The sequence below is a fragment of the Chenopodium quinoa genome, unplaced genomic scaffold (assembly GCF_001683475.1).
Source record: "Chenopodium quinoa cultivar QQ74 unplaced genomic scaffold, ASM168347v1, whole genome shotgun sequence".
Classification (NCBI taxonomy): Eukaryota; Viridiplantae; Streptophyta; class Magnoliopsida; order Caryophyllales; family Amaranthaceae; genus Chenopodium; species Chenopodium quinoa.
This window is the reverse complement of record NW_018744835.1, coordinates 2,023,114-2,042,317: the sequence shown is the minus strand read 5'-3', so window position 1 is coordinate 2,042,317 and position 19,204 is coordinate 2,023,114. Positions and strand designations below refer to the sequence as shown.

Below are 19,204 nucleotides of genomic sequence, written 5' to 3'. Positions count from 1 at the left end.
ATGTAATCAAATCACCAACTTTTACACGTATGATTAGCCTACTTTAGAGGTTATACGGTCAAATTTATAAGGGTTACTCGGTTAATACAGTAATTAAGGGTTATTCTTTAACAAGGGTCACATGACGCGCTGAGAGTACAAAGTATTTTTGAGAGGGAGTACCATTAAGTCCATAATGAAGTCTTACAAACCGACTCACAGAGTCACAGCTGACGAAATTATCCATCAACTAATTTTTGTTTCATAAACTCGTTTTTTACGAAAAAGTACTCTTAAAAATCACCAAATCACTCAATTGAAATTACCACCATTCTCCCTCTCTTTTCTTCTCCATTGTCGATTTTCTCTCTCCTCCAAGCTAGTTTAAGCAGCGTAAGAAAGAGATTGTGAACGCCCGCCAACAAAGGTACCCTCTTCTACCCTTTTCCCAATTAGCAAATTTCAAGGTTTAATTTTTAGGGTTTTTAGTTCTATTGTAATTGTTCTTTGAGGTTGTTAGATTTCAATAAAAATGGATGATTATCAAGAAATGGAGAAATTTGGGATGGATAATGATTTCGAGGGGGGTCAGTATATTGGGGATGAATTTTTTTATAAAAAACGCAAAGAAAAATCAGTTCAATCTAAGGATCAATCACTGTATGGTATATTTGATGGTACTTCTTCTGAAGAAGATGATGATTCGTTTTCTGGGAAGAAGAAAAGGAAAAAAGGGGGGATTATTAAGAAAGCCGATTATTCGAAACCCGTTAATTTTATTTCTACTGGGGTTGTTGCTCCTAGTGAGGAGGTAGAGCTTAATGAGAAGGAGGGTGTTGAGAATCCTGATGAGGAGGAGGAGGAGGGTGTAGATGGGTTTAAATCCGGGCTCGGGTTAGGTGCTGGGGCGAATGCCGGAGTTGGGTTGGGGTTTGGGGCCGGTTCGAGTAATCTAGGGGAGAAAGGGTTGGGAGGTAGGAAAGTTGATGATGAGAGGGTAGAGGATGAGGAGGATTCGTTCTTGCCGACTGGTTTTGGGAAGAAGATTAAGGAAGGGGCTGAAAAGCGGCGTGAGAAGTCGAAATTGGTTGGGGTTAGTAAGGGGAGTAAGTCTAAGTTGGGAGCAAAGAGAGGTTCGGATGGGTTGGAGGGGAATGTGGGGGTGTTTGAGAAGCACACGAAAGGAATCGGACTGAAGTTGCTAGAAAAGATGGGGTATAAAGGTGGTGGGTTGGGGAAGAATGAGCAAGGTATTGTTGCTCCTATTGAGGCAAAGTTGAGGCCGAAGGGTATGGGGATGGGGTATGATGATTACAAGGAGAGCAAGAACTTGCCAACTTTGGATAATGTACCTCCACCTCCTGAATTAGAGGAAAAGCAAGTGTCTTTGAAGAGGGAGGACAAACTCTGGAAGAAACAAGCTCGAGCTCGTGTTAAGAAGAAAGAGAATATTCTCACTGCGGATGAGTTGTTAGCTATGAAGGAGGAGGCACAAGGACCAGAGTTGGTACTTCAAAAGGTGGTGGATATGAGGGGACCCCAGGTCCGGGTTTTAACAAATCTGGAAAATCTGAATGCTGAGGAGAAAGATAGGGAAAGTGATATTCCCATGCCAGAGCTTCAGCACAATATCAGATTGATAGTAGACTTGGCAGAGCTTAACATCCAGAAGATGGACAGGGATTTGAGGAATGAGAGAGAAACTGTTGTTGCATTGCAGAAGGAGAAGGAACTGCACCAGATTGATGCTGCACGACAGAAGAAGCAGATTGACTCTATGACGGAGGTATTGCAGGTCCTAGATAGTATTGAGGAGGAGAATACATTGGGGAGGTTGACTTTAGAGTCCCTTGCAAAATCCTTTGGAGACCTTCAGAAGAGGTTTCCAGAAGAATATAAACTCGGTAATTTGTCTTGCATTGCTTGCTCACTTGCTCTTCCTCTGTTAATTAGAGTATTTCAAGGATGGGATCCACTTCAGAACCCATCCCACGGCATGGATGTTGTAGCTCTGTGGAAAGGTTTGTTGCAGGGAGATGAGGATTATGATATTTTTGAGGATGCATCAACCCCGTATTCACAGTTGGTGTCTGAAGTAGTGTTTCCGGCAGTTCGAATAGCAGGAATAAACACTTGGCAGGCTAGAGATCCAGAGCCTATGCTCCGATTTCTGGAATTATGGGAGAAATTGCTTCCGCGTTCTGTGCTACAGTCACTGCTTGATATGGTTGTGATGCCTAAGTTATCTGAAGCTGTGAATTCTTGGGAACCTTGCAGGGAAACAATACCGATCCATGTGTGGGTGCACCCCTGGCTTCCATTACTTGGACAGAAGTTGGAGTCTCTCTATCAAGCTATCCGTATAAAATTAGGAACGGTTCTTCATAAATGGCATCCTAGTGATATGTCAGCCTATACTATTCTATCACCTTGGAAGACAGTATTTGATGCTTCAAGTTGGGAACAACTAATTTCCCGGTCCATCCTTCCCAAGTTGATAGATGTGATGAAGGAATTTCAAGTCAATCCTGCTAATCAGAAACTTGATCAGTTTTACTGGGTCATGACTTGGGCTTCTGCAGTTCCCATTCATCATATGGTTTGCTTACTAGAGTTGCACTTCTTCAACAAATGGAAGCAAGTTTTGTACCACTGGCTTTGTACAAGCCCAAACTTTGAAGAGGTTTTGAAATGGTACAGTGGATGGAAAGATCTTTTTCCTAACGAACTTTTGGCGAATGAACGGATTCGGAAGCAGCTAAACCAAGGCCTGGAGTTAATGAACCAGGCTGCTGAAGGTTTGGAGATGGTTCAACCTGGTGTGAAGGAGAACATTAGCTATATGAGGGTGCAAGAACAAAGACAATTTGAGGCTCAGATGAAAGCCACTCAGCAAACAGATGATGTGCCTAAGACCTTGAAAGAAGTTATTGAGGCCTATGCACAGCAGCTAGGCTTGCTCTTCAAGCCTAAACCTGGGAGATTACACAATCATCACCAAGTATATAGCTTTGGTAGTGTAAGCATTACTGTGGATTCCTTGCATCAGAAAATCTACGCTCAAGTCCAGGGAGAATGGTCTTTGGTTACTCTTGATCAACTTCGACAGATGCAGAATGTTTCTGGTTCAGGACGGCGCTGAGTTTTGCTGGTAGGCTGTTGCGCCACCCACCTTTTTTGTTAGGTGTATAAGATACTGGTGCTTGACAAAAGATACTTGTGATCCCCCAGTTGGTGGAGCATATTCTTGCATTAGTAATATTACAGCTTTTAACACTCCTTTTGAGCCTTTATTATTGACTTCATTTGTTTTGTGCAGAGGATGGTTGATGTTCACGTTCAAATATTAGATTAGATTTTTTTACCATAGTATTAGCTCAATACAAACAAACTGATGTTTCATCCTGGGTTCCAGCTCCATAACTGTGACAGTTAGGGGCAATTTTAGAAGTTTAAATCATCACATGCTGGTCATTTTGATTATATAAAAATAATATTTAACAGCTTTCATAAGGTCATACTCAGCTGTGTGACCATTTCATGAGTAGGTTGTTCCATTTTGTCTTTTTCAAGAAACAACCAAAATATCTGAGACTGCCTTTGATTTCTGTATGCTCCATATGCGCAGTGGAGGTCTTTTTTCCACTTATGTTCCTTGTGTATGATTATGTATCCCAGATATATGTAGCTCATTACTGTTAATGGTTGCGCGTTATGTGCATATTACTCTGTATTGTAGGTCTTTGGTATTGGTCAGCCAGGAAGCAAAGCTCTCAATCATTTCGAAATTGAGTTTTTAATAGCAACTGACTCAGCTTATGAACAATATAAGAGTTTTTTCCAGTATATAAGATAACGAAATAGGTCTGCTGATGGAAAAGATGTAACAAAACATTGCAGTGAAAATCACAATATATCATAGCTCATAGATTGGTTTGTTCATCTGGGGGATTAGAACCTGGTTATCACTGAATTTGGTTGTCTTGTTTGATGCAGTCGTATCTTCTCCAATTGAATGCTCTAAATTGCCCTGTTTATTTGCTTTTACATTTCCGAATCTGATGGAAAGGGGTGAAAAAAGTTTCAGAATTCAGAAGCTATTTTGATATACTGTGTAAGGTGTTCAAACTAGAGAAAATTTGGATATTTTAACTATACAATAAATGACATACTAGCTGACCTAGCATCAAATTTAGTTACAAATTCATCTACAGACAGGGTGAAGTACAGGAAGCGCATCAAATTATTTAACGGGAGAAGATATTATACCAATATTAGATATTATCATATTACTACGAGATTCTAGTATCTAATTGTCATGAGCAAAGCTTGAGGACTGGGGATGGGTTCAACTGTCTTTGACAAACACGTCTATAGCTTGAGTACATTTGCTTCTCTGTCCGTACAATGAAGATTTGACCGGCAGCAGCTTCCAAAGCAAAAAAGTCTTGTCAAGCAATGCAACGCCTTCTGGATTAAGCACCCTATGATAAGAGCTGTTGTTTGTAGGTGTTTTCTTGCCAATCAAAGCTAACAAGGCTCTGGTCACACCTTATGATGAAGATGATGAGATCTTAGTTCAGGATATGATGCGGTGTTCCTGATATTGAGGATTTTTACCATCTTCTTATCCTTTTTTTTTTCTTTTTCTTTTTTTTACCGTCTTCTTATCGCTCTGCATAGAAAACACCACTAGTAAGGAACCTGGGGATAGTTTTAATAAGAATTGGGAAAATATTTAGTGCCAAAGACAAAGCTGACTAGTACAAAATGCTGACAGCAAAGTGCCACAAGTACTCTATCTGGTTTCTAGAGCCTAGTCCTAGAGCTTGAATTTCATAACAGGCATTTAAGCATAAGAAATCGAGTACCAAAATTATTCAAGTAATATGCAAGCAGTTAGCAGTTAGCACTTACGGGGGCTTGATGAAAATTATCTAAACAAAAATCAAATGCAAACCTAACTATTCTTAATTGTTTTTTACATCATGTTATTCGAAGTTTTAAACAATATTTATTGCAGTTTTAGCCCATACTCATTCATTGGACCACACCAAAACTTAATATATTTCCTTTCTATCGGTCATTAAAGGGGAGTGGAAGCAGTAATCCTCTTTACCTCTGCATAATTATTATACCCTCGTCGGTGTAGATCCCGGAAAACTAAATCCACTTCATATCTTAAAGTACTTGTAACCGAACTCAGAATTAGTCATTCCTTCTTCCCAGTCACCCATTTTACGACCACCAAAAACTACCTGCTGGATACCAAGATACCTGCACCAGATGAAACATTGCTTACTTAACATGGACATAATGATGTCAAAACTTTATACAGTATAGCAAAATCATTAGAAGCAATGATGGCATATATTTAAGTCATGAATTTGAAAGCTTAGGCAGAAATCTTACTCTGAGCTTAATACAGTCAAGCAATTCAGCAGGACATCGATGGCAAAAGCATCAGCTGTTCCAAGGTCTACCCTGTTAAAATCACAGATTGAAGATGATTAGCATTATAAACTATTTCAGAGATTTAGGTAGAAGTATGCCAAGAGAGCCTACAACTCATACCAAAATCGCCCCCAGTTATCCTGAAATTCAACATCACTAATATCATGGAATGAAGAAGGCATTACTTTAAGAGCTTTGTCAGCATCATACAGGGGGTCATACTCCATTGAGGTACTCGCCAACTAGAAGTGCACAAAAGATCTTTAATTAATACCACCTCATCAGTGAATCTTAATAAAGCAAATTTAATGCTTTGAGATCATTGAAAAGATAATAGTTCACTATAAACGAGATAGCTGATGAATGGGAAGCTTTCATGCTTTGATTGGTTCTTTTCTCCTCGAGTCTAGATAGTCAAACAGGAGGGGAGAATATTGATGAAAGTAAAAGGGACACAAAATTAACCTTTTCTACATCCTTTCATACTAAGACAAGCATGAATGTATTTCAAGAAGTAAAAGATTTATTACCAGTTTACCACTCTTCATATTCCAAGAGTAATCTTACATCCAGAGAAAACAAACTGCCTCCCTTAACAAATTAACAAGTTTGTCATATACTCTTATCACTCTTAAGACCAATGGTTTTGTCAATTAGGGTTAGCTTCACCTTTTTAGTTCTGGTTCAATACTTAAGTTCACTCAAACAGATGTATGATAAGACATAGCATTGATGTGTCATAGGAAAAAATAAATTAAAAAATAAATAACTTTTTCTGGGCTTAGAGCATCTTGGCTTCAAATTAGCAATGAACAACATGCTCAGCAGCAAAACCAGGATTTTAGGATGAAACTTGCAGCTTCAGCACACACTATTTTAAAATTTGTACAGTTGTAAGCACATCGTAAATTAAGAGAATGAAAACAGATGGTGAAAACTAAACCATCACAATCTCTCAGGTTTTTACTTAGCACCAAACTTAACCAAATCATTCTACAATCTCTTCTCCCATGGTTAGCTATACAATGCAAATCGGAAGATTAAAGCCCAAGCAATTAGCATGCTTGTTTTCAATATGCATGCTTGAGAAATTTCTAAAATGCCAAAAAAAAAAAGGGGGGGGGGGGGGAGGGGAGTGTCAAGACGCCAACTATTCCAGATATCTTTCAATGCATGTTTAATCAATTCGAGCATTTCTTACACCTTTTCATCTTCATTTTGCATGCACAAATGGGAGGAAAGATCCTTGAAGTTAACTACTGCAAATAGTAACCAATCTAACCACAATGACCAACTCATTATTGTGAAAAACATTAAAATTTGCTGCTTCTCTGATTTTTTTGTAGAAAAGTAATAGAATAATTTTACAAAAAACACATCCACTTTCAAAGGCCAGGATAACCAATATGGCCTTATCTTTCATGTAAATCTTAAAGTCTGTAATGTTAATTCTGTCTCGAACACATACATAAGTAATGAAGGCTGCATAACTAAAAAATCTGATTACAACTATCAACACCATACAAGATGAATATACACACAATATGAGATTTCAGCAACCTCACACTCACACCTCTCCAAACGAAGGAAAAATTGAAAGGAAAGTACCTGTAAATTTGAGGAATTAAAAGCCCCTAAGCGTCCCATTACATACCAAGCTTGAATAACCTAATATATTGACAACATTAATGAGTTGTAGATAGAACAAAGAGCATGGGAGAAGATTGATCCACACAGCCAAATGCTAAGGTCCAGTGATTTAGTGACAAAAAATATCACTTACACTTCCAAACAGATCGACATCCCGATCGGATGGTGATCCAAATAGTTCCACCCAGATGTACGAGTCTAGAGGATTGAAGCTGCCAAGGTTCAGGGACAGTAAGAAAAGTGATAAGGGAAAACAACAAAAATACAAAGCTAAAATCACCACCATAGAAATAAACATGAGATGAGCTAAAATTACATTAATATTAACAACTAAATTCCTCTACTGTACTCGGCATTTAAAAGAAATAGTCGTTATACAGATATCAGGCATACAATGCCTACTGTTCAAATACTTTCACATGTAATTATATGTATAACATACTTTATAACACTATACATGTATATTAAACTAAAGAAAGCTACAACACCTACAAGTTCCCCATTGACTACAGAGTATCTTCAACAAGACAATAGATCATATGATCATATCAAAGGTTCAAAACTGTATGACAGCTAATGAGTTAAAACTTAAAAGCCTTGTACAAAAGCCAATCAAAGTAAGTTACAGATGCTAGTTGGTTCTTCTTGAATAGAATCCATAAACAAGGATGATTCTTTAGTTAGGGTGTAACAAAGTCCTTTTACCCTCCATAGGAATGTGGAAGCATCTCGGTAGCTACTTGATATAAGTTGGGTAGTGAGCTGCCCCCTGCCCTATGTTGCTTATTTAGGACAGCACTTTTTTCAATACATCCATTTCTAGAATTGTAATCTCTGATTCTCTCTATCTCTCTCCTACTTAAAATGTATGTCTCCCCTACATGTAGCAATTACACATTTTTTTAGGAGGAAAAATGCTTCGGGACATCTCAAAAAGAAATTTTTTAAAGCAAAGGATGAAAAAAGTACAATTTATCTACGAAGCATAAATCAAGTACAGCAAAAGACACCGGCATGGAGATAATTCTGGAACAAAGCTTTTAACTTACTCTCTAAAGCTGACTTTGAAGGCAAGGACAGAGCCTGTCTTGGATTTTTTGAAATCTCGCCCCTTCTTCCTTACTCTTTCCTCAACCTTTTTAACAATTTACAATGCATTACAGACTTTCCTTGACCAAAACAAGATATTAGCAAAGACTAACATAATGATACAAAAATAATAATGACCAAAATAAAGTTGTCTAAGACATCTCAAATATCCATACTTATTTGAAAATTTAAAAAACAACTAAGTAACATGTTTTGGTTCTACAAATCTTGTGATGTACATTACCAAAGTGTTCCATTAAAATTGGAAAACAAGCAGACCAGCAGTTAGAAGCTTAACTAATGCCCAGGGACTCACTCCTTGACAATCAACAATTCTGTAAGTTAAGGAAGCAATCCACAAGTTTCTTATTGAAGGGAACTGAAACTTGTTCTACAATTCATGGATATTTCTTTACACAAAAGGCAGCAAACTTACGGACAAAAACTCCAATAACGTAAACACATTAAACTTCATTTGTCAAGGATAAAGCATTAAAGACATTAAACTTCATTTGTCAACGATAAATCATTAAAGATTAAAAAATCTGTCCTAACATTAATACAAACTGTTTCAAGCAACAATTTCACATTTTTTTTTTTTTTTTTTTTTTTTTTTTTTTTTTTGGTTTGTACAATACTTTTCCCATATATTTGGTTATCATTTACTTGTATATATTAGTCCAACCCAACTCAGATGTGATAAACATCACCCAATCAAGTTTTAAGGCACACTACCTCCACCCAAAATTAGTTCATCACATTGTCCTGAACTTTCATAATACAGAATTTGACAAGTCCCTATACCAAAAGTAGTGTTACTTTCACCCAATACAGAATATAACAGTCAATTATCAAATTAGAAAAAATGAAACACCAAAATCAATATAAAACATTACAATTAAATCGTTCATCACAACGAGCTTGAATGCTAGTAGCAAGCACGGAGTAATACAAAAGGGCTAGAATCAGAGAAAAAGAAGAGTACCCTTTTGCGCATGAGTTCAGGATTACCAATACTATCCCCAAGAACTGCTCTAAGCTCTAAATCATTCTTACACGCATCTTCTAAAACCCTGCTCATCATCATCAAATAACCCCATTACAATTTCAACTAGTGTGTGCCCGGGCAATGCCCCGAGTTGTTTCTATGTCACATTCTATTATTCAATTTCTAATATACAAACTTCGGCCAACAATAGAAGAAAGTAGGTTATTAGAGAAAAATAGAAAAATACTTAGCCCAAGAAGGGTAATTATGGAGGCGGTCATGTTCTCTTCTGTGCTTCTCTTCACGCAATTTGACGAGCCGTCTTCCTCTAGCACTTGTTCCTGACGCTTTCGCAGCATCTTTAGTCTTTCTCTCTCCTTTTTCACCATCATCTTCATCTAAGCTGTCGATTGAAGCTGAAGAAGAAGCTTTAATGGCGGTGAAATCGGTAATCGGACTACAGAGGATAAGAGAGGAGTTTTTCCATGGAAGATTGAGAGTGCCGCCATTTTTATAGCAAGGGAAAGTATGGGGGAGATAACAAGAACAGCTTAACGTTTGCATATTTTGCAATTTTTTGGGCTGAATATTTGCTGAAGTTGAAGTTGAGGTGTTTTTTTTTTTAATTGTTGAGCCTATTGTTCAGCCTACCCTAGTGTAGGGTCAAAATCGGACCGGACCTGGACCGGTCCTGTACACTGTACACCCCGTGCAAAACGCTAAAACAGTATCCACTTGCTACAGTAGTACAGTAACAATCCATGCCCCACATCCTACATTAAAAAAAAAATTTGAACCACCATTTAAATTCTCTCTTCATCCTTTTTATATTATTTCCTTCAAAAAAAAAATAAATTATTTCCCCATTTTCTCTCTCATCAAAATTTTCAATATTTGCAAATAAACTCTAGTAAAAAGTTAAAATTATGTATAATAATCAAGCACAATGTCTAATATATGATAAGAATTTGCATAATTGCTGGAAAAATCACCAAAACAAAGTCAAAAATCGAAATTGTAAGTGTTTTTGTTGATTTTGAAATGAATCGTAGTCTTTTACTTGTTTTTCTTGCAATTGTGTTTTCATGAAAATAAAAACATCAAGCTTGGAAATGTATCAATGTAAGTATGATGATATAATTGTACTAATATAAATATGTTGATGTTTTAAATAAGAGATTATGAAATGAAAAAAATTGGTTTAATGATCAAAATACGTAGAATAACTTTCTAAAATATTGTATATATTATGATCTTAAGTTTTATTGGTTCAAAGATTGCATTATTATTATTATTATTATTATTATTATTATTATTATTATTATTATTATTATTATTATTTTTACACGGTAAGATACGGGGGGTGTCCCTCCTATCACAGGTGGGATGGGGTGAGGATCAAACCCAGGTTAATCCTGAGGGAGATGGAGGGACAAACTCACAAACCATCCCTCCACTCCATGATCCTCTCAAAGATTGCATTATTTGTAGTCTAAGTACTACAGCAAAATTCTTAGAAGTTCACATGTTTAGTTCATCTTCCATAGTGCATCCCAAGAGCATCAACACTCGTGGTATAATTTTATATTACGGTGTGAAACATCTTCCAAATCATGATATTATTACTACCATGGTTGTGCCATTGGATGGTATATACCATCACTTGGTAAAGAATTTGCTTTGGTTTGTGTGGAGTGAGACCCATAGGTTGTTGTAATTTTTTTTAGCCACATCAGACACAAAGTGATGCGCTTTGATGAGGGCCCATAAAGGTTGCTCGCTATGATGAGGGCTCATAAAGGTTGCTCACAAAAACGGTGTGTTTTGCTTTGAAAATGACAAAAGATGAAGCTCACGTGAGTTATATTGGAATTTAAGGATTGAAATAAAGGTGCGAATGACATTGAGCTAAGTGTCAAAAGGATGATGTAGTATTGTAGTATATACCATATGTAGGAGAGAGAAGATGAGTGGGGTATAGCAAAAAGAAAAGAGAAGGGAGGATGATAACACTTTTTTATACCATGATTAGGATGATTTTTGGAGAAAGTATATTATATTATATTGTGGTACACAAATTCTTATATGTGGTTGGCCACACTGTGTGACCAGTAATAATGGGGTTATTTCATTAGTATTTAAGGGTTACTCAATCAGTACAATAGGGGTTATTTGGTCAGTGGTATAAAGAGTTACTTGGTAGTGGTACAGGGGTTATTTTATCAGTAGTATAGGGGTTACTTCGTCAATGTTACAAATGTTACTTTGTTATTTTACAACCGGCCACACGATGTGGCTAGTCACACACAAGACGAGCTGATTATGGTATAGATGATGTGGAGGGACGATACAAATTTTTGTACCATGAGTGATGATAGTCTAAGGTCTATTTCACCAATTCTATACGTCATTGGATCAAGATATTTGTACACAAAGTGTACCCCTATCATCTCCTCTATTTTATATGTTCAATTTGAAAAAGTTTTCATTGTTATGTAGTTGTTTCTTACACTTTGCATATAACCATATCTGCATATCCTGGTGATTTCTATCTGAATCCTTGCTACGCTGTTACAATCCACCCATGAATTAATAAAAATGGAAACTCTGTGATCAACATTTCCTTAACACCAAAATCAATCCACAGAAAAATAGCATACAGGCACTGTACATGATTATAAAACTGTAACAGAAACTTCTCCTCAACGTACCATATCAGAAGCAACAGAATTCTATCGCATTAATGAAAGCCATACGTCATTACTTGGAAATAGCACACTTAACTTTACAACTGATTGATTTAAAGAATGAGGGAAGTGTGAGGGGATGAAAAAATTAAACAGGCTTAAGATGCCGGAGGTAGTCGCCACTCATAACGCTGCAACTTTCATCACCTCTATTTAAGACCCATGCCTTGATTGAGAATTGTCTCCAGAACTATGTGAAGAGAACAGGTTAGGATACGTGAATTCTGGATCATCATCCATTGATGGTATTCTCTGAGGCTGATGAGGGTATGGGGCCTCTTGTTTGAAAGCATGCTCTCCTGGTGGATAGGAATCAGACTCCAGTCTAGCTTCATCACTAGTAGCATGTTTTAAACCATTTAAATTCTGGTCATTTCCAAAGTGTTCACCTGGGATCCAAGGATTGGAAACATCATCATCACCTGAAGCATTTCTGTCATCCAGTTGTAGCTTTTCAGTTGCAGCTGATAGATTATCGTTACTAGCATGAAATGGATTCTCAACATCACTATCAGGGGACTGGATGCCACTCTTACTCTTGGAATATTCAGAAATTCTGGCCTCTGCAAGACTAGCAGCTGAGCGAGCGGCTGCTGCAGCACGTTCAGCAGAATCAGCAGCAGCATTGGCAGCTGCTAATACATCATGAAAATTTAAGTAATCATCAATTTTGGCTTTTGAAGCCATTGAAGGTGGTGGGGGTGGACTGCTTTCTTTAACAGGAAGTGATGCTGATGGCAAAGAGGACGGGGGTGAAATGAAGGGCAAAAATTGTTTAGTCTCCCCAGGAGTGGCTGAAGACTTGGGGGGTTCATGCTTGGCAGACCATAAAGTGTCCTCAGGATCAATGTTAGACTTTTGCAACGGGAAAGAATGTATCTCACTTTGTGGAGGAGGAGCAAGTACTTCTGCATCGGCACTTGGCCTCAGTGATCCCTTGGGAACTTCAGGAAACTCTAATTCGTCAAAACTTTCTTCAGATTCAGAAGGCTCAGCAGCACTTTCTTGAACTGAAGTAGATTGCGAAACTTCATGATGTTTTTCTATTGGAAGTGGAACTTTGGAGCCACTGACAAACTGTCTCGGTCCATTCTGTGAAGAACAAAAGCATCTTTCACAATCAAATAGCACAAGAGAATATTTCAAAAGTCTGCAGAGTAATAATACTCACCAGTAAATCTTCATGGGACTTGAAAAGTTCAGACTCTGAAGGAGATGGATCCCATTCTAATTCATGCTCTTCGGCAATTTCTTTCAGCAACTTCAATTTCTTTTCCGCGGATGGAGCACGGACAGACAATAGCTCTACCAACTGCACAGTGATTAAAGCAGCTGTTAAGATTTTTGTACATACGTAGCAACTAGCAAGTCCTCATTCATATAAACCACAACAATAACAAAAATAAGACCTGCCGATTAACACCACAATCCGGCATAAGCTCCGTAGCAGCTGCAACGAATTCTTTCCCATATTTGGCTGCAAATGACATCTGAACTTGCAGCAACTCTGGCAAGTCTGCACATCTCGGTGCAGCAAAACAAATACTAGATATGGCCTCTTTCAAGTCTAGTGGACATTCCCTGGAAAAAAAAAAAAAAAAGTATCAACAACCAAAACCAGATGGCTTATAAAATTTAAGAATGCTAACAAAACAAAAGCACATGAATATAAGTATTATACTAAAGAAACATAATCTCATGTTATGACTCTAATGGAACAGACGGGATAATAACGGAGATGAATGCATCAACTGCTATACTTGCAAAGTCTAGAATGAAGGATGTCAGCCTGTCAGGGCCATAGGGGACAGATACTGATGGCTGCATGGCGCCAAAAAAAACCTTGCATAAAATCCTTTACAAATTTAGAATCCAGATAACCACTTTAACATCTACCACAACAATGATGAGAGCCTAGCATGGGACACGTCATCGGAGTGGGTAAATGGAAGTCTGGTGTACCAAGCCTTAACCCAAATCATGCTAGATTAAAAACAAGGCTGTCTATGAAAGCCCATGGAGTATCTAAAAAAATATAGACAGGAGAAAAAGGGTAATAATAAGCAGAAACAATAAGCAATTTCTAAGTAATTTACGCCGCTATCACCCACCCGCCTATTAAAAAAGATATTTAAGAGAGCCCTACTTGTTTGTTTAGCAAGGAACATCAAGGTTGGGCTGGTGCCTGGTTAAATATAAGGATTAGTTACAGCACTGATATTGATTATTGGCAGATGGATCAGAGAAGTCAAGAAAAGGAAGCATTTTCAGAAGTTAAGTTGCTCAGATACCAGATTAGATTGTGCCATTGGAGTTTTCACCAATTTATGAATAGGAACAGTAGAGCATGAGTTTGAAGTCCTAAAAAAAATATGACAACTCATACATTTAAACTAAGGGACTGCTATTAAAATTGAAAGCTTCCATTGCCAGCAGAAAAGCATACCACCATTTAGAATTTTAGATAACTCTCAGCCTCTCAGGAATTAGGAATTATTAGCATAATAAAACATGGCAAACTGGAAGATCAAAGAAATGACACAAAGCAAGGAAACTACTCCTATGACACATAGAGCTATATGTGCAATGAAACAATACCCACAAGGGCACAGCAGAATTACAAAATCAGTGTCGAGGCCACAAAAACAGCACAACAGAAATTGCTCTGCCATCCACATGCAAATGAAACTACTCCTATGGCACACAGAGCTATATGTACAATGAAACAACATCCACAAGGGCACAACAGAATCAATGTCAAGGCCACAAAAACAACAGAGCAGAAATTGCTCTGCCATTCACGTGCATATGAAAGAAGATCTTGGCATGTATATTAGAATGGAGGAATCTAAAAGATCATTTGAGTTGAAAATTTTAGTTGGTAGGCTTCCCTAAAAAAATAGATTACAGAAAGGAAATTATGTTTGCTAGAAAGATACTAAAGTCTATTCTAGATATTTAGACAACTATCAAGATTTTCCACAACCCAATTATCATGCATGCACCTGATGCAATTGGCTCGAGGCCTGCAAGGAAGTGGATCTGACAAGCACATTAGTTAAATACTAAAGGGACATTGCTTTCAACTGTCATAAGCATTATGAACAAAATTACTGCATATAACCCTGTTCATTCTAGCATATCTTTTCACTTTGATCATAGCTGTAAAGTATTGCAAATTGGATCAAATTGAGAATAATTGATAGATCTCAAAGATAAAAATGAAACAAGTGTAATCTAGGTTCCTCAGACTCATCAATAAGACTAGTGTTGGATACAGAGTTACAGACATACAGCTAAGTGTCCAGGTCTTAATTGGGCTTTGCATTATATGCCAAAAGTGACACCTCAAGTGTTAATACAATGTTGGTGTCAAGCACCTGCTGCACAGACTTAGGTGAAATAAAAAGAGAGTGAAGTGGGGGTATAATAGTATACAGTACCAAAGAGGTGCAGATAAATCATGTTTAGAAAATTACAAGTAACTACACCAGGCCAAACAATATGGAGTTGAAATATAAAGAAGATGTGAATACAACCATTTTTTCTTGGAGTGTGAAGAGCCTCATAAGCACACCAAAAGGCTAAAAGTTGTAACTAGAAGAGTGGATCACCGCCCCAAAAAAGCTCCTAATACCTCCAACCCTAAGCTGAAGGCAGATAACAAACCTCAACCAACTAATTTTTTAAGAAACATCTATACATAATGATCAATATAAGGCCTCAATGAACAAAAAGGTGTGATGATAGCCACAATTGGGAGGAAGTCACTCCTAGGTCATAAAGTTAAGCAAAAAAAAAAAAAAAAAAAAAAAAAAAAAAAAAAAAAAAAAAGAGCAATACAGAAAAACAGTGTAAAAATATATAGGCGTATATGTTACAAATGTCCTTCCAATAGGTTATTCATTAACCATTTTATTTGAGTGATGTCCTCCCTCAAGATAATTTGAAAACTCTTCAGCAATCCAAGGGCAATACACTTATACTTATTTCCTTGGAAATTCTCTTTGAATACAAGTCATTCAAATGCTTTCAAAAGATGAGTGAAGAGAGGTGATACACCAAGAGGCAACTTATTTCAGATTGATTACATCCTCCACCCCCCTCCCCCAACCCCCCAATTGATATGAATTTAGATATATGTTACACTGTAAATAACTATGATCTTTTAAAGCAAATTAAACTTGGAAGTTGGAACCTCTCTTCGATTTAACCCAAAAAGCCCCTATAAAACCATCCAACAGCTGGAAAGTTTCTCCATTGAAGTCAAGAATGGAAATGAAGATATGATGACTCTTAGTAAATTGACTATATAAATTTCCCAGATTCAATGAAGCAAGAATCAAATCTAGGAGGAAGCACTGGAACAGAGAGACTTGAAATTTGTAAACTAATACTTGGAATCAACTATGAGGTTTGTGGCCTGTAAAACAGCATCCTGAACAGGACTTGGTCTGCTTTTTGGTGTTCATTTGTTCTGTTGCAGATTTCTTATCTTCTAGTATATGAGCATATCTCTTATTTGTTCTAGTAAAAACTATTTTATTAAACCAAGTAATAATCATAAAATGAATACAATTATATTCCCATGGTTCCTCTCAACATATAATTTATTAAAATATGTTTCACTTCATCTAATGCACTAAATCATAGTATATTTTAAGAAAATTGGCAGACAAGGGGTTTGGTTATAGCCAAATAGCTTAGTGCCCTTGATAAATCATGTTTTATCAACATGGTTCAGAGTCAAATGGCAACCCAACTTCTACTTGAATAGAGAGAGGGAGGGGCAGGGGAGTGCCCACAGATGATTGGCATCAAGAAATTTCATAGTTAATGATGATGGAATGCCCAAAAGTTAACACGTATGATGAGCATTCAAGGCTAAGGATTTGGTCAGGTGCACCTTTCAGCAAGGACTACATACCTTAAAGTTCAAATACTTCACTGAATTTGATCACATCAATCATAACTACATGGGGATAGTGAACAATAACAATTTTCTCTTCTTTTACAGTCAGATCTAAGGTGAGTAAGAATAAACCTTTGGGACTCGATAATGGGAAGACGGACTGCAATAAGCTCACAGAACAATTCGATGATCTCTTGAGCTGCCATCATATTCTCTTCCCTTACTATATGCTCTACCTGATATACAAATCAAACGTAAAGGATATTTATAATTGAAATAAAGAAGCTAAACAATGTTCTTTTAAGCAACAATAAAAATCACAAATGCAGCCCAACAACACTAACCCGAATACGAGCAGTAGCTTCTTGACCAGTCTCAAGAAGCTTCGCAATATCCTTGCGCATTTGCTTAATATGAAGCTCCCTCCGATTCCTCAGCAACTTAATTCTCGGAATCGAAAGTTTCAGTAACGTTTTACTGTCACAAGATTAGACCCAATTTATAAGAAAACCCATCACAACAAGAAAAATTCCTCCATATTTATGGCATTAAGAAACCCACAAATCATAAGCTCGTAAAAGAATTCCTAAAACCCACATAAACACCCCACAATTCAGCAAAAAGTCGTCCAAATTCATGAAACAAAATCAATTTTCCCAACTTCACTAACTAAAATTGGCTTAATCAATACAATAATTAAGCAAAAACAGCAGTTACTTCATCTGGGTATTTAAGATCAAGAACCAAGAAATGAACACAAGAGAAAATTAGAGGAAATGTTACCATTTAGAGCCCTTAAACCCCTTAGCGAAGAAAGAATCAAGCATCGACATGATCAGATGAACAAATCAAGCTCAACCCAATAATCCAATCACAATGAAAGTTAACCTATAAATCAAAAAAAATTGATGCCCAATTCAACATAATTCAAGTATGAACAGAACAAACAAAAGAACCCCAGAATCCAAAAGGTTGTAAGAAAATAAAAAGAGGAGAGAGAAAGTGAGCAACTCTGTTCTTTTGTACGCTGAAACTTAGGAAAAAATAGCGAGACACCGTGTGAAATCCGAAGGAGGATGAGATTTTTAATTGGGATTGTGGAGTAGTTTAAATGCTTACGAATGAAGTATCCTATCTGAGACCAAGAAAGCTTAGATGACGACAAGATCACATAAAAACTTCAAATGGTGGGACTATAGTCTGTCTATAGTACTCCGTAACAAAGACTACAAACAAGGTAGCGCCCGCGAAGCTGCCCGCCTACATGCATAATACTGCCAACCCTGCTGTCTCAACTCTCGAGTCAATCGACTCTAGGATTTAGTTGTCCTGGGTCCGGTCGACCTATAAATAAAATGGTTAAAGATGATAGCTCCTTATAAAGTGTACAACTATTACATGTTGGTTTTACAAATGTTTAACTACAGACTGCTCATATCCATGTTATCATGTAAATTGGTGAGATAAGCCCTCACACAATGGTATTTCTTGTAATTAATGTTGAAAATAAGACTCACTATGAGCCTGGCATCACATAATACATTTTGAATTATAATAAATATACGATCAAAATTATTAAAGGTAAAACAATATTATGTATCAACGAAATATTTCAGTGCATAGTGTTGAGGATTGTCTGAGGCTAGAAAAAAAGCTTGACGAGTTGAATTAGAAAATGGAAGCTTACTGGTACATTAGGAGCAGAGTAGCAGAAATCAGGGATGGGGATAGAAACACCAAATATTTTCATCATAAAGCATCTCAACGTAAGAAAAAGAACTTCATAGGTGGTATTTATGATGAAAATGAAGTTTGGCACAGGGATGAGAAGAGTATCGAGGCGATTATTACCAAACATTTCGAAAATATTTTCACATCTTCAAGTCCGACAGAAGAAGCTATGGAGGAAGTTCTTAGCTCTATGAGCCCCAAGATTTAAGACGATGTTAACAGAGAACTAACTAGACCCTTCTCGAAGGAGGAAATTTATAGAGCTCTTCAACAAATGCAGCCCTGCAAAGCCTCGGGTCCGGACGGTATGCATGCAATTTTTTACCAGCGTTTTTGGCACATTATTGGTGATGATATTGCTTTATTTGTGAGTAACATATTACATGGCTCCCTTCCCCCCAGTCGTGTAAACAATACCAATATTGTGCTAATTCCAAAAGTAAATAAACCTACCACCACGGCCGAATATAGACCCATTGCACTTTGTAATGTTCTTTATAAGCTTGTATCAAAAGCGATTGTAATGAGACTAAAAAATATTCTCCCTGAGATTGTTTCGGAAAGTCAGAGTGCTTTTGTCCCTGGTCGGCTAATTACAGATAATGCCTTAATTTCTCTCGAATTGTTCCATACTATGAAGACGAGGAGCAAGGG

The 19,204-nt window shown here is 37.1% G+C and overlaps 3 protein-coding genes across 3 annotated transcripts; 1 reads left to right on the top strand and 2 right to left on the bottom strand.

The window, feature by feature from the left end:
- The first annotated feature begins 197 nt into the window (after nt 1-197).
- Nucleotides 198-3,520, top strand: LOC110704510 (septin and tuftelin-interacting protein 1 homolog 1-like). The gene has a single exon (XM_021882305.1). The coding sequence runs from the start codon at nt 512-514 to the stop codon at nt 3,119-3,121; it is 2,610 nt and encodes an 869-aa protein (XP_021737997.1). The 5' UTR covers nt 198-511; the 3' UTR covers nt 3,122-3,520.
- A 540-nt stretch (nt 3,521-4,060) lies between these two features.
- Nucleotides 4,061-10,036, bottom strand: LOC110704511. The gene is made up of 9 exons (XM_021882306.1): nt 9,408-10,036; nt 9,158-9,245; nt 8,133-8,218; nt 7,217-7,295; nt 7,042-7,101; nt 5,554-5,675; nt 5,392-5,463; nt 5,099-5,256; nt 4,061-4,654 (listed from the first exon to the last, which is right to left on the bottom strand). The coding sequence occupies exons 1-8, from the start codon at nt 9,722-9,724 to the stop codon at nt 5,154-5,156; spliced, it is 927 nt and encodes a 308-aa protein (XP_021737998.1). The 5' UTR covers nt 9,725-10,036; the 3' UTR covers nt 4,061-4,654; nt 5,099-5,153.
- Nucleotides 10,037-11,749: 1,713 nt separating this feature from the next.
- Nucleotides 11,750-17,981, bottom strand: LOC110704509 (IST1 homolog). Its single transcript, XM_021882304.1, has 6 exons — nt 17,603-17,981; nt 17,164-17,296; nt 16,952-17,055; nt 13,317-13,488; nt 13,079-13,219; nt 11,750-12,999 (listed from the first exon to the last, which is right to left on the bottom strand). The coding sequence occupies exons 1-6, from the start codon at nt 17,650-17,652 to the stop codon at nt 12,061-12,063; spliced, it is 1,539 nt and encodes a 512-aa protein (XP_021737996.1). The 5' UTR covers nt 17,653-17,981; the 3' UTR covers nt 11,750-12,060.
- Nucleotides 17,982-19,204: the final 1,223 nt, after the last annotated feature.

What these genes read in the sequence shown, in the direction of transcription:
- LOC110704510 (XM_021882305.1), top strand. Translation starts at nt 512, where the DNA reads ATGGATGATTATCAAGAAATGGAGAAATTTGGGATGGATAATGATTTC.
- LOC110704511 (XM_021882306.1), bottom strand. Translation starts at nt 9,724, where the DNA reads ATGCAAACGTTAAGCTGTTCTTGTTATCTCCCCCATACTTTCCCTTGC. An exon ending in CTGAACTCATGCGCAAAAGG is followed by an intron (nt 8,219 to 9,157) that starts GTACTCTTCTTT and finishes ATTGTTAAAAAG; the next exon opens with GTTGAGGAAAGAGTAAGGAA. An exon ending in TTGACTGTATTAAGCTCAGA is followed by an intron (nt 5,257 to 5,391) that starts GTAAGATTTCTG and finishes CATCTGGTGCAG; the next exon opens with GTATCTTGGTATCCAGCAGG.
- LOC110704509 (XM_021882304.1), bottom strand. Translation starts at nt 17,652, where the DNA reads ATGTCGATGCTTGATTCTTTCTTCGCTAAGGGGTTTAAGGGCTCTAAA. An exon ending in GGGTTTAAGGGCTCTAAATG is followed by an intron (nt 17,297 to 17,602) that starts GTAACATTTCCT and finishes ATCTTGTGACAG; the next exon opens with TAAAACGTTACTGAAACTTT. An exon ending in AAGCTACTGCTCGTATTCGG is followed by an intron (nt 17,056 to 17,163) that starts GTTAGTGTTGTT and finishes TTTGTATATCAG; the next exon opens with GTAGAGCATATAGTAAGGGA.